This window comes from Kogia breviceps, chromosome 13 (assembly GCF_026419965.1).
Source record: "Kogia breviceps isolate mKogBre1 chromosome 13, mKogBre1 haplotype 1, whole genome shotgun sequence".
In the NCBI taxonomy this organism is placed as follows: domain Eukaryota; kingdom Metazoa; phylum Chordata; class Mammalia; order Artiodactyla; family Physeteridae; genus Kogia; species Kogia breviceps.
Window position 1 is genome coordinate 84,649,832 of NC_081322.1, and position 14,060 is coordinate 84,663,891.

General features: G+C 41.8%; 1 protein-coding gene across 1 annotated transcript in view; it reads right to left on the reverse strand.

The window, feature by feature from the left end:
• Positions 1–9,949, reverse strand: part of PLG (plasminogen) — a 44,148-nt gene extending 34,199 nt beyond the window's left edge. The window contains exons 1-3 of the mRNA XM_059083513.2: positions 9,870–9,949; positions 5,421–5,556; positions 4,069–4,175 (exon numbers count right to left, since the gene is read on the reverse strand). Of these exons, the coding sequence (XP_058939496.1) occupies positions 4,069–4,175; positions 5,421–5,556; positions 9,870–9,918 (292 nt within the window). The 5' untranslated portion in view covers positions 9,919–9,949. The remainder of the gene's footprint in view (positions 1–4,068; positions 4,176–5,420; positions 5,557–9,869) is intronic.
• Positions 9,950–14,060: the final 4,111 nt, after the last annotated feature.

The following is a 14,060-nucleotide window of genomic DNA, read 5'->3' on the forward strand; positions in this document are numbered from 1 at the left end:
ACCATTGCCCACTATCTAAAAAGACAGTCTTTTACATCTGTGTAAGAGTTACAGTTAACTAAGCCACGTGGGGCCTTGATTCCTTTACTCAAAACTACCACCCCTCCATGTGCCAGGCAGATGCTAGGTGGTGGGGATACTGGAAACACCAAGAGTGGGAACTGTGCAGGCCCTGCCCTCGCGGAGCTTACATTCCAGTGGAGTCGGGGGGCCAGTTACAGAAAGTAATCGAGAACACAGACTGTGAAATAGCCAATCTTGTGGTGACACATGCAACAGAGAAAAATAAACAGCATCATGAGAAAGTGGATGGGAAAGGGCATGGGGGCTTCTTCACAAGGTGGGCGGCAGGTTTTCAGAGGGTGACGGAGATCCAAGCCACTTCTACTTTTGCAAGGTCCCAGTAGTATTTTAAATACGAAAAAATGTCAGACAGGGTGATATGACTGTGGGCTACTTTCAACGTCCACAGAAGGTGCTCGCAACCAGCCTCCACTTAACCAAGGCGCCGGTGGCCCGGTGGGCCCCATCCTGCCTTTAAAACACGCTGCCAGGTGCCCACCTGTGGCCCCCGTGTGGCAGGGTGGGTATCTGTGGCTGGCAGGCCACTTTCGGGTGTGTCCACCCACTCTGTTCCTACCAGTTTGGTTATATGCTTACCAAGAATCAGTTGCTTTTCTTTCCAAAACTTTTTATACAGCTCTATTTGATTACAGATGATCTAAACTGAGAAATAAATGGGGGGGAGAATGGAGCCTTTTTAAAACTTAAGTTGAATGGTTTCAAGGACTTGAAAGAGTTGAATAGGTTTTTTAAAAAATTAATTTAATTTATTTTTTTATAAGCAGGTCCTTATTAGTTATCTATTTTATACATGTTAGTGTACATATGTCAATCCCAAACAATAGCTATTGTTGATTGAGAACCTGCCAAGTGCAGGGCTTGGTGCTTCTTGACATTTATTCATCATAATCCCTGCAACAAATCTGTAAGGCTGGAATAAGGCCAACACACCCATCTCTGCACCATGCTTTGTTGCCTCTTGTTCTATTACAAACTCTCAGTAGGAAAGAGTAGTGTGGAACAGGCAGAAAAAGAGAAATGGAAGCCACGGTGTAATAGGGAAGAAGAAATCTGATTCCATATTGGATCTGTTTCTTTAACTTTTGTATTCTGTTGCTTTGGCTACAAGTTAAGAATGTTGCCTATAGCCTGAAATATATAGAATAGCCCATTCTCAAGGCTCTGACCTCTAAAGGTATAACACTTTTCCATTCATATAGAGACCAAAGGTTGCGGAACAGAGAATAACGCTTATCTTGTTGGAGGTTTATAGGAACATTGTGGCGGGACTTATGTGGCCAGCTGCAAGAGCAAAGGATTCCTACACCAAGAAGTCTGCAGCAACCAACCTCACCTCCTCCCCTTTTAGTATAAAAGAAGCCTGAATTCTCATCAGGAAAGATGGTTCTTTGGGACACTAGTCCACCATCTTCTTGGTTGGCTGGCTTTCTGAATAAAGTCTCTATTCCTTGTCCTAACAAATCATCTTTTGATTATTGGTCTGTCCTGCAGGTAGCAGGACTCGAGTTGAATAGTTTTAAAAATTGTCATCATATCCACTGAGAGCAATCCATTCATGTAGTTGATATGAGTTTGAAGGGAGAGGAATTATAAAAATATAAAAGAATTTTACTGACAGATTGATTGGTAGATGTCTCTAGACCTGCTCGACTTCAAAGAGAAAGGATACTAATTATTGTAGACAAGTCACTAGAGTGACTTGGTTTATGCAAGAAATGCACCAGATAACTCCTGTTGGTGGCCCCAGGTTCAAAGAAAAAAAGCCTCTGCTTTACATCAAAAAGTGGCAATGTAAGCTTCCATTTTCGAAGAAAATAGAAAATATTTAAGGTATATTTGTGTCATCTTTTATGATTCCCCACTTTAGCCAAGTTTCTTAATTAATCAATTATCTGGGGAAAGGACTTCTAACACACCTATAGCAGCTACTGCTTTAAACCCAACACTCTATATAAAGATTGCAGATATATCTTCATTGAGATATATTATTATAGTAGATATATTGCACTTATCAAAAAGGTAAACTCAAGGTACTTTGGAGGCCAGGGGTCAGGGGAGACTTTTCAAAGGAGGTGATCCTTGAGCTGAAACTGGGAGATGAGAAGGAGCCAGAAGAACAGAGGAGGGTCCAGGACGAAGAGGTGTGCGCTTGCCCTGCTGGAGGAGGGCAGATATAAGCCCAGCACGTGAGGTAGGCTTAAATAATACAGGGCCCTGCAGCAACTGGTGAGTATTTCGATTGTCTTCTAGGGCACTAAAGGTTTGAAGCAGGGAAGTTACAGACCAGCCGCTGCGGTGGCGCAGCCAGTGATGATGGCGGCTTAGACCCAAGTGGCAGCAGTGGCCATGGGGGCAAAAGTAGAGATGTAACTAATTTGACACTGACCATTCCCAGAAAAACCCTGGCAGGTAATTTAACAGTGGGTCAATATTCCACAGTAAAGAAACAAGCACCAAAAAATGACTGACTTTTGACTTTTTACCTCTCTTTTATTTGTATGTACCCGCCAGAGTTTATATAACCTTTTGCTCCTTTCCATCACCTTGAAAACAGGCAACTCTTCAACTATCCAAACTAAGCCTAGCGGTCACCCCATGATCCTCTGGTTAACAATTTACAAAGGACATGTTTAAATGTTAGCATTTTGCAGAGAGTATCCCACCAGCCTTTTTATTTATTATTTTTATTTTTTATTTTTTATTTTTTTGCGGTATGCGGGCCTCTCACTGCTGTGGCCTCTCCCGTTGCGGAGCACAGGCCCCGAACGCGCAGGCCTAGCGGCCATGGCTCACGGGCTTAGTTGCTCCGCGGCATGTGGGATCTTCCCGGACCAGGGCACGAACCCGTGTCTCCTGCATCGGCAGGCGGATTCTCAACCACTGCGCCACCAGGGAAGCCCCCACCAGCCTTTCTAAAAGGACAGTGGGTAATCCCATATATCTCTTCCTTTACTATTTGTAAGAACTAGTAACGTCAACAGATAAACTTCAGATTTAATCTGCACTTTAGACCCAAGGATTAGAGCTAAACAGTGGGCTGGAAGTGTGTATAGCAGACACACAGATAATTAAACCTAAGAAGATGAACCAACGTGTAGATAGAATCCTAACCTAAAAAACACTTCTCAAAATCTTATTTAGAGTTTTGTGGGGAAACTAGGATGTTGTAAGCCATTGTCAAGAATCAGTGAAATAGGATGTTTCTGGTTGAGTTCAACATCTCTGATACAGAATATTTGGAGAGCAAAATTGTTATCAAAATAGTCTTAATACCTCGCCAGCAACAGAAACTAGGAAATAGTTTTGAAAGCATCATTTTTCACTTAAATCTTCGTACAGACTTAATGAACTTTTACACATCTTAGGAGACATGCAACTTCCGTAGGAATCTAGGCCACCCGTGATCCTAAACAACGAAAGATCTAGAGTTTTCAAGGAAACTATGGAAAAGGAACTGCAACTTCTGCACATTTTCAAAAGACACCATTCCAGAGTCTAAGGGAAATACAGCCCATGACTGAAAAAAAGTGGAACAGGTAAGAGTAAAAAGAAGGATATTTTCTCTATTCAAATGTTACTGCAGATTGAAAACACCTCAGTTTTGCTATTTCTCCAGGCTTCAGACCAAGGACCGTGGTCCCTGCAGAACAAAAAAACCAAGGTCATAAGAAGCTTGTAGACTCTCCCTCTTCTCCTTAAAAATAAAATAAAATTTTCAGTATCTTATTTTCAGGGTCATAGAGGTGGAAGTGATTTTGTAAATCCAATCCCTTCGTTTTTAAACCAAGAGAAATGAAACTTAACAGGTGAAGTCACATATGCAGGTTGACGTAGTGGGTTAGTGGCCAAATCTTCTGACTCCAAATTCCATTTCACTACACCATAGCGCCTCCATTGGTTGGTCTGATAAATTACAGGTATTAAACGGGCTGGGGGAGGGAAGGGGGAGGGGAACGGGGAGAAGGAAGAAAACATTGTACGTACTTCTCTTCTCAAATAAAACGACATCCCTCATCCTAAGGACTGGGGAAAGCTTGCTGTTTTCAGCCATTATCACACATTGTTGCTCTTTACTGTGATACTGGAATGCCCTGCAGAAGAGAATCAGAAAACACAACTCTTTTCCTTTATTTAAGGAAAGCAAAGTTCCATTAATAAGGAAGAGACTAAAGATAACTCTCTTGATGAATCAAGGAGCTCAGAACTTGTTACTTCCAATTCAACTTGGCACTGTATCGATGAAGTATCATCAAAGGATGCAGCAACATGGTAGCTTCTCTTGTTTTCTTCTACCTTTACCTTCTCCCCCTCCAAATTTTCTTCTTTTCCCCCCCTCTGTTTCAACTGCTTTATTCTTTCTTCACGACTTTTCTTAATGAAGTGCCAGAATATTTGCTTTGTGCTGGAAAGAAGCAACTGAGTGCTTTAAGCCCATTCCTGAGAGGGTCCACGTGGACTCCTGTAACTTCCCCTTGGCTATGTCTCTGCATTCCACCCCCTTCCTCCTCACACCTCCCTGCCCGGTACCTCAGTCCTGCATAGATGTTGAGCCTGGCACCAAAGCCGTCCATGGCTTCCTTTCCTGCCCTGTCTCCCGTGTGAACCTTTGCTTCAGATGACTTGGTCCTTTCATCGTCCCTCTCACAGGTGCCCAGCCATGCTGCCCTCTGCCTAGAATCCCTCCTGCGTGGTCAGTATTCACCAAGGTCTCACCCTCTAAAGCCCAGCTCAGTTCCCACCTTCTCCGCAGGCCTTGCCTGGTCATCTCAACTCTTAGGGTTGTTCTTTCCTCTGAATCTTCACAGAGCACCTATTGATTATGTCACTTATCAATGTCTCGCATTGGCTGTTTTTTAAAAATTTTTATATTTTATCCAGTTTCTGTGACTACACCATAAATTCAAAAGGGCAAGCACTGGCTTTTGTATCTACACAAAAATCTATCATATATACTGATATCCCTATGTACCAATCACTGTATCAATGCTTTGTGGCTCCTTAGGGTCTACGACACTTCCAGTCACATGATCCTCAATAAATATTTATCGACGATAATGTTAAAAACTAGAGCTCAGAACAATAGCTGCCGATGTCATGTGTAAAAATAAATAACTTCCTTTGGGGGCATTTTTCTAAAGGGGACACTAATGAACAAGAAACCGTATGGTTTCAGATACAGAGAGCAAATACAGATTCCAAAGTCCAATCCCATGAAATTCCTCTTTCCTCTTAAACCCGATTTTCGTTGATAAATCCCTGAGCAAATTTCTCGTGTTCAACGTAATAGCGTCTCCAGCGGCAGGATTTGTGCGCAGGCGCAGTGACCAAGAAAATACCTGCAAATGAAGTCTCTTTCCTCCTCACACTGTGTTGCACATTCGTCTATGCTTCCTGTCACCAGATGCTTCCGAGTCAGACTAAACAGGGAAGCTCCGCGGGTATTTACGTAGTCATCCAGGGGGTCTCCGAGACCTACAAATGGAAGATAAAAGTGGGACAGCTGATAAATGCATCAACACCGTTGTTTAATTACCATGAATTTGTAAACGATTCGCTTTGCATCAACGAAGTAAAACTGGCTGCTCCATTGGAAGCAGAATGGGTGGCTGTGAATAAAAATGTTTAATTAGGAAAACAGTTCCATGAATAGATGGCACTATGTTAAAAGATCAACTGGATTATTAGGTTAATAGATTAGAACTATTTAACAACTTCCATGTTACTATGTTAATGGGTATGAAACGTTAAATAAGAAAAAATTTGATCTGTTTGCTAGTAATTGCATGTCATGATGGAACAGTAAGAGACCACCAAGGGCAACTTTTGATGTTGATTTGTCCATCCCTGGGTATAAATAGAAACTGGAGGCCACTATTCGATTTCCTACAGCACAAACTTTAGTTGTGGCACTCTCACCGAAACCGATGGGACAAGCATTCTCTGAATGGCTCCACCACAAGACACACAAACTTTGGTGAGTTGATGATGTCGAGAATAAATAAGAGCTGGACTAAATCTTGACCACAATACATGGTCATTTGTATACTGGACTTAGTAGAGTGACACCTCACTATTTATTAAAGAGAAATCGTTTTTGCCAAGATGATGACAGATTTCTGGCATTTCTGAGGAAACTGTACAGCAGCAGAGCCTGGGACAAACAATGGCCTTGATTTTCCTCGGACATAAAATCTGAGGCCAAGGGTCTGTTTGAAGGTCTCTCTGCCCCCCTTGCTACTGCGGAGGGTGGCCAGGGGGGCCCCAGCCATGTTCCCACCGCAAGGCTACAAAGAGTACTCCTGAGACACGGGGCGCCTGAGACTGCTGTGGCAGCTCTATTCCAAGCCTGGACACTCAGCCTCTAGCCTTTGGGGATGGAACTCCAGCCGTTTCCATAGGGTGAGGGGCTAAAAGAGGTTAATTTAATGGAGACAGCAAAGTTTCCTAAAGTTTGCCTAAATGGGATTAGGCAACCTGGCAACTTTGACCTCTTTGAGGGGAGGGGTGGAGATCAAAGCCAGGGTGAGCGAGTCGAAGAGCCATCAAGAGAGGCGGTGGCGGCAGCAGGGAAGACAGATCTTTGCAGGAATCTGGCTGCGGAAGGAGCATTCCCTAGGGGCCATGCGAAAGCTCAGAAAAATTTTTAAAAATTTTTACTGAAATACAGTTGATTTCCAATGTTGTGTTACTTTCAGGTGTAGAGCAAAGTGATTCAGATATAGATTCAAAGAATCTATATTTTTGAATCTACATTCTTTGAATCTATATCTATATATAATCTAGTCTCTGAATCTATATTCAAAGAATCTATATTCAAAGAATCTATATTCTTTTTTAGACCCTTTTCCATTAGAGGTTATTCCAAGATATTGAATAGAGTTCCCTGTGCTCTACAGTAGGTCTTTGCTGGTTATCTATTTTATATATAGTGGTGCATATTTGTTACTTCCAACCTCCTAATTTATCCCTCCCAGAAGTTTGTTTGGTAACCAGAAGTTTGTTTTCTATGTCTTTAAGTCTATTTCTGTTTTGTAAATAAGTTCACTTGTATCATTTGTTTAGATTCCACACATAAGGTATATCAGAGCATATTTGTCTCTGTCTGACTTACTTGGTGTGATCATCTCTAGGTCCTCTCAGAAATTTTTGAAGGTGAGTCATTCTAGAGCATGTTTGGGTACTGATGAAAATTATCTAGTAGGAAGGGTCACGAAGGGCCAGACCCTCATTCTCAGAAGGGCCATCCCTTACCACCTGAAAACACACACGCCACAAGGGTGTGATGCACTTTCCTAGATTAAGACAGAGCTGTTTCCAGGGCCCACCCTCTCCCTGCCTCTGCTCTTCCTTCCTCGACCTGAGATTCTCCAAACTGGAAGGATGGATGGTCCCATCCTTGAACAGGAAGTTGACTGATGTCGTTTAATACACCAAAAAAGCACTTGATACATGTATCAGGAGATTATAGAGAAATAGATATTTTAGACCCACACCCATGCCGTCATCCTGTATTTTTCTCCCAAGTTGCGCTCTCATTTCCAGGAAGAGTTGTGCTATGGTGAATTCTATAGATCAGGATGTGACTTTAAAAACAAACACAAGAACTCTATAAAGCATATCCTATAAAGACTGAAATTAGATCTTTTGAAGAGTTCTTAGAAAGTAGAGCAGGCCGGGGTGTAAATGATATCAAAACAAGAAAATTTCATTTTTATCACCCTTTAATTATGTTATGTTAGTATGTTTCATAGCATATAGCTGCTGAGACCCACCTTAGGAGCTGATACACCAAAGAAATATCCCAAAAGAGAATAAATTTTTTTCTTTTTACTTTGAAAAGTTTTCCCCCAATAATTTCTTTCTTTAATTCTAGGCATCATGTGACAATGTGGTGTAATACACTTTATTTATTGACCAAGGAATACTAGACAAATTTTTTTAGTAACAAAAATATTTTTATATTCTATTCTGAATGTAGATGTATATTGGTACCAAAAGAAGTATATTTTATTAATAATGTGGGATTTTTTTTAAAAAAAAATCATGGTAGTGTGTATATGTACACCCATGCTTGTGTGTTTGAAAGAAAAGACTTTGTGGTTTGTGAACTGCAAACTGCTTATCCGCCTCTCACTGAGAACAGCTGTAAAAGGAGATTTTCCTTCCTCTCCCTGGTCATTTCAGTGCACTGGAAAGATGGAACATTTCCACGGAAAGACAGAGTAAATGCCTTCCTTTCAAAAAGAGCTTATGCAAGTCTTTTTCCCCCTAGGTTGGTGAAGACCTATGGTAATCCTGCTGCAGAGAAGTCTGTTCTAACATTTGGATGTGTCCCACTGTATCCGGAGTTCCAGGTCCCGCCTCCCATAGACTAAAATAGAGTGTGCACAAAAAAATAAAGAATAAAATAATAATAAAATAGAGTGTGCACCCCTGCGCCACTCCCCACCACCATGTCCCATGAAAACCTCTTTATGCAACCTTCTGCTGTTTTTTCTTTGATATTTCTTTAGATGGCTCCACTAAATTCAAATGTATTTGACTCTAATTTAAAGTACAGCTCGTAAAATTTTATCTGGCTACTTATAAATTGAATTTCAAGTACCTATACATTTTTTATATGAAGAACCACTAACATAATGTATGATTCCGCTTATAAGAAATGTCCAAAACAGGCAAATCGGAGACAGAAAGTAGATTAGTGATCTCCAGGGGCTGGGTGGGGTTGGAGGTTGGGGAGAGGGGAGAAGAGGGGTTGGAGGTGACAGCTAAGGGGTGTGGAGTTTATTTGGGGGGGGTAATAAAAATGTTCTAAAAGATATTGTGATAGTTGCATAACTGAATACTGAAAACCTTTGGATTCTATGCTTTAAGTGGATGAATTGTATAGTATGTGAATTATATCTGTGAATTATATATATTAAAAAAAAGAACTACGAAGACATGCTTAGAATATTTTAACAAAGCTTTAAACAAAGTTGAAAAAGTGAGAAGAAGTATCAGATTCCTTCTCAGAAAGCCCTGGCTAAAGTCCTGGTTTCTGGGAGTTTGGTCAATAGGCAGATAACGTGATTTTCCTAAGGACAGATTTCCTCATCTATAAAATGGGTATAAATCTACTACAACACCTATGGTATCAGCTAAATAAGCTGGACTTAGTAAAGGACACACACATATGCATGTATGAATAAAAATGTGCCTGGCCTACCTCGGGTACTCAGTGGAGATTTGTTGCATTATGGTAGGGACATCATCCTGCAAATCGATGCCTGTGATTTCTCCAGGCATAAGAAGCAAACCTATATGTATGGAAAGCCTTCCTTAAGTCATAACAAACAGAGAACAGGTCAACACAACCACAGACTGGTCAAAGAATATGGTCAGAGATATTTCATTGTTTACATTTGAAAGTCCGAAAAATATGACACCTTAACAAAAATGGTCTACATTAACCAAACTAAGAACCAGGCAAAGAGACTACCAACTTTTGGGCTTGTTAGGTATCTGGGCTATTTTTTTTCTAACTAAAATAACCATCACGTGGGCTCCATCTTTTAGACTGAAGACGTCATTCATTATTTTCTCTGCCCACTTGTCTCCAGTATTCCCATGAGGGAAATGAAACATTTCTTGAAGATTTCCTCATTCTTAGATTGTGACCTGGGCATCTCACGAATCAAAAGCTAAATTCAACAAGTTGCACATGAAACCATCATGGATCTATTTTTAATACATTGTTAGGAAAAAATACATGGATTAAAGTGAAAACAATCTCTATGTCTTACCTGATTTCAGAAATAAAAGAAGTAGAAGGACCACCTCCCTATGTTCCATTTTGGGTCTGGCCAGCAGTGTCCGGAAAACAGTGTGTCCCAATCCCAAGATGTTATTGACTTACATGAGAGGAAATGCACCCACAAACAAGATGATCACATGGAGTTAATTATTCTCTTGGAGGCCCATTGCCACTGTGCTCTGAAGTGTTCAAACATTACCTTGACGGGAGGATCTTACAAAATGTTTGAGAGCGGAGTCTGCAATAGATGCTGGGAAGCGGTGGAGGCTGCCCGCCCCCTCGGCTGCCCCGCACTGCCGCCTGCTTCCCTCCTTGCCCCCAGCCCATCATCTTTCCCACTTACTCTTCTTTCCTTCCCTCTTATTTCACTCTCTTTCTTTCGGGTGAAAAAAAAAAAAATCACAACAATAGCTAACATTTGCTGAGGACTTTCCTATGCCAGACCTCCTGCACAGTTTCATCCAACCTTCCAAACAGGCAATATTATTATCATCATCCCCACTTCAGATGAGGCGACTCGGGCTGAGAAGGTTTAACTTTCCCAAGGTCACTTAGCTCACAATGGATGAAGCCAATGGACAAAATCTATGTGGCCTCAGACCACAGACTTAAGCTGGAGCATCACTGTTAATTAACGTCTCCACGTCGTACCAGTGTAGAAATCACTACGTAAGTTACAATATTTCATTATTACCAAACTTTATGTCCAATGGACTCATATGGTTTCCATGATTATAGATGATGTTATAAAATGTCGATCTTTTCCCCCAATGAATTCACAGTGCATTACAGTCTCATCCTCATGACATAAAGCAAGAGTGGGAAAATTAAGTTTAAAGAATGCCTTGATTTTAATTGTTGATTCTGTACTTTGCCCTGGCTTAAGGCTAGAATGACCAGGTAGCGCATGCTTTAAAACTCTTACATCAGTGTTCAATACTATTCAGGAATTGGCTCTATTTTAATTGTGAAAGAAGAACTCAAAACACTCCTCTCTCCATGCCATGAAATTCCTTTCTATAAATTAACCAGCAAAACGTAGAGGTGGGCACCAATCGTCTTGGATGGAGCCTCCTGCAGAATTGCCTGGGGTTGAAGTACTGTGTGTGCAGAATTCACAAGAACAGACTGTGCTGGAGAGCAAGATGGTAGCACCATCACGAGGGGCGGGGAGGACCTGGCACATTTCCTGGTTTTCCACCGTGTCCCAGCTTTCTCCCCTCCCTCTCACCTAGTGGCCCAGTTTATTCAAGGGGACACAAGGTGGAAGCAAGTTGAGAAATCAGCCTTGGGAAGACTTTGTGTCTTAACATATTTGAAATGTCTCCTAGGGGAATTATGTTGGTGTGTTTCAGAAAATACTTTGGGGGAGAAAACAGACTCTGGTAATACATGATGGTGCCACTACACATTTACTTCCACTGAAAATACTTTAGTACTGCCTCATGGTTAAGGCACTTCAGGAACAATGCTATCAGAAATTCTACATCTGCATAAATGTCCTTTTCCTGTTTTGTTTTTTTTGATATGGATGGTAGTGGTATGCCTTTTGCCCCCTTTCCTCTTGGCAGCTTCTAGAATATATTTGGTTCTACAAATGTTATTTTATTTAATTTATTTTATTTTTGGCTGCGTTGGGTCTTCGTTGCTGCGCGCGGGCTTTCTCTAGCTGTGGCCAGCAGGGGCTACTCTTCGTTGTGGTGCGAGGGCTTCTCATTGCAGTGGCTTCTCTTGTTGCAGAGTATGGGCTCTAGGCACGCAGGCTTCAGTAGTTGCAGCATGCGGGCTCAGTAGTCGTGGCTCGCGGCTCTACAGCGCAGGTTCACTAGTTGTGGTGCACGGGCTTAGCTGCTCCGTGGCATGTAGGATCTTTCCGGACCAGGGAAAGATCGAACCCGTGTCCCCTGCATTGGCAGGCGGATTCTTAACCACTGCGCCACCAGGGAAGCCCCTACAAATGTTATTTTGTGAATGAGGTTGCCCTCCAATGTCTTTCTGACTGTGTATTCTTCACCACCTTCTCAATACATCAGCATCACGAGAACACAGGTAAACACAAAGCAGAGTTTGGCTATTGTGCCCCCTATTCTGTTGTGTGTAAAAAGAAGAGGAAAGAGGAATGTGTTGCTTAGGTGTAGACAGCGTGGATGGATACAGACTCCCATTACGGCACTGCCCTACATAGGGTTCAGCTTCATAGGTGCAGGGTAGGCACAGAGTGATGGACTATTCTAGACTGTATGTAGGAATCCCACACTGGCACTCCCGGAGGGGTTTTGGGCAGTGGTTTTGCCCAAGGCTGTAAAGACAATTAATTCAATATAAGTCATTTTCTATTTGAAAGAATGGCAGATGCTGAGAAAAGAGATAAAGAAAAAGATCATCTCGGTATAGTATTAGCAGGTTGAATAAATTCCGAGATGTGTATTCTCTTTGAGTTCAATTAATTAGATATTTATTGACCAAATAGTAGGTGTTAGATTCTTCTAGGATTAGAGAAAAGGTACAAATCACAATCTCTACCTCCCCCCAGCCTCCACCTAAAGGAACTGCAGGAAACTTTTGCACCTGAGATGCGTGGAGTCTGCTGCTGCACTTGTAGTGGGCGTTTGCGGGGGTGGGGGTGGGGGTGGGATAAGGACACCAAAATAAGAGAGATGCTCTTCCCAGCATGGGGCCTGCAAACAAGATCCACTCAGGACTCAGGTTCCCACAGGAAGGGAAGAATTAGCTACTTCCTCCCCTCCCGGCACTGAAGGGGTGAATTCTTTGCAAGCACCTTGAACACAAGGTAAGGCCAAGCTCACCAGGGGAGTGGGGTGGAAGCCCCTTTGGTCTCACTTGCACCCACCCTGCAGGTGAGGTGGAAGCTGTGGCCAGGTGACATCTTCCCAGGTGAGATTGCATGGACCTCGCATTGCTGGCCTGATGTCGGCCCCTGTCACCTTTCCCTCACTGACTTCCCACCTTCCTGCAGCCCTAGCTCTTCTCAGCCCAGGCTCTGCCATCTGGGAACTGTCATTCTAAGGCAGCTTGTTTCTTTTTTAAAAATTTACTTTATTGAAATATAGTTAATTTACAATGTTGTTAATTTCTACTATACAGCAAGTCATTTCTTTATCATGAACGTCTCTGAATCTTCCCCGCAAAGACCATGTCATTTCAAAACAAAACAGCACAAAATTAATTCACCTATTAAGGGCTCAAAGCATGCCTTCATCATTGCAAAAGTTCATAACAAGTTTATCTTTGCCCTCAATGCCAATTTGCAGATTGCTTTCACTGTGTGAGTTTATTAGGGCATATCATCTAGGAACCGTGTTCTCATTCATCTGAAGGTGGCCTTCCTTTCTTTATTCGACCTTTTCCTCATGTTTGTTAGCCTTTGTTCCTCAGTCTCTGGGACCATGGAATGAGATCCTTATCAGCCCTCAGCTGATAAGTGAAGAGATAGCAGGGCTGCTCAGTGAGCACAGGAGTTAAAATGTAACCCGCACAGGAGCACCTTCTAAGCAAGACCTGACTGACTAATTCAGGGGTCAGCAAGGCGGTATTTTTTCTGAATTGATAGTGCTTACAGAAATCCAGATGTTTACTCGTTTTGAAAAGGAAGTAGTCTTCATTGGACATCTCATTAGACTTGTTACATGCTTACGAAAAATATCAGCAGAGAAGACAGTAACTCCCTGATAATTTACCAGCCCGCTCTGAGTCAGCACTAGAAGCCCTCCCAAATCCAGGCAAGCATCCTCTCAGCTCTGAGGTCCAGAGAGAAAACAGATCATCTTTTCCATCTCTAAAACTCATTATTCTCTAAGGTAATTATGACAAAAGTCTTTTTGCACAGTATTTGGAGAGACAAGTAAAAAACGTTAAAAATCTTTTAAGAAAAAAAATGAGTGCATATAAAAACCGGTGAAATCTGAGCAAGTTCCGTGGACTAGTTCATTACACTGTACCAAAGACAATTCCTGGTATTGGCAATGAACTGTAGTTATGTAAGATGTTACCTCTGGGTGAGACTGCGTAGCTGGGTGATGGTTAGACCGGACCCCTCAGTACTATTTTTGTAACTTCTTGAGTGTTTATAATTATTTCAAAATAAAAAGTAAAAATGTTTATGTCTATATTTTATATATTTAAATATATGTGTATATTTGGATATATGTTTGAATATTTG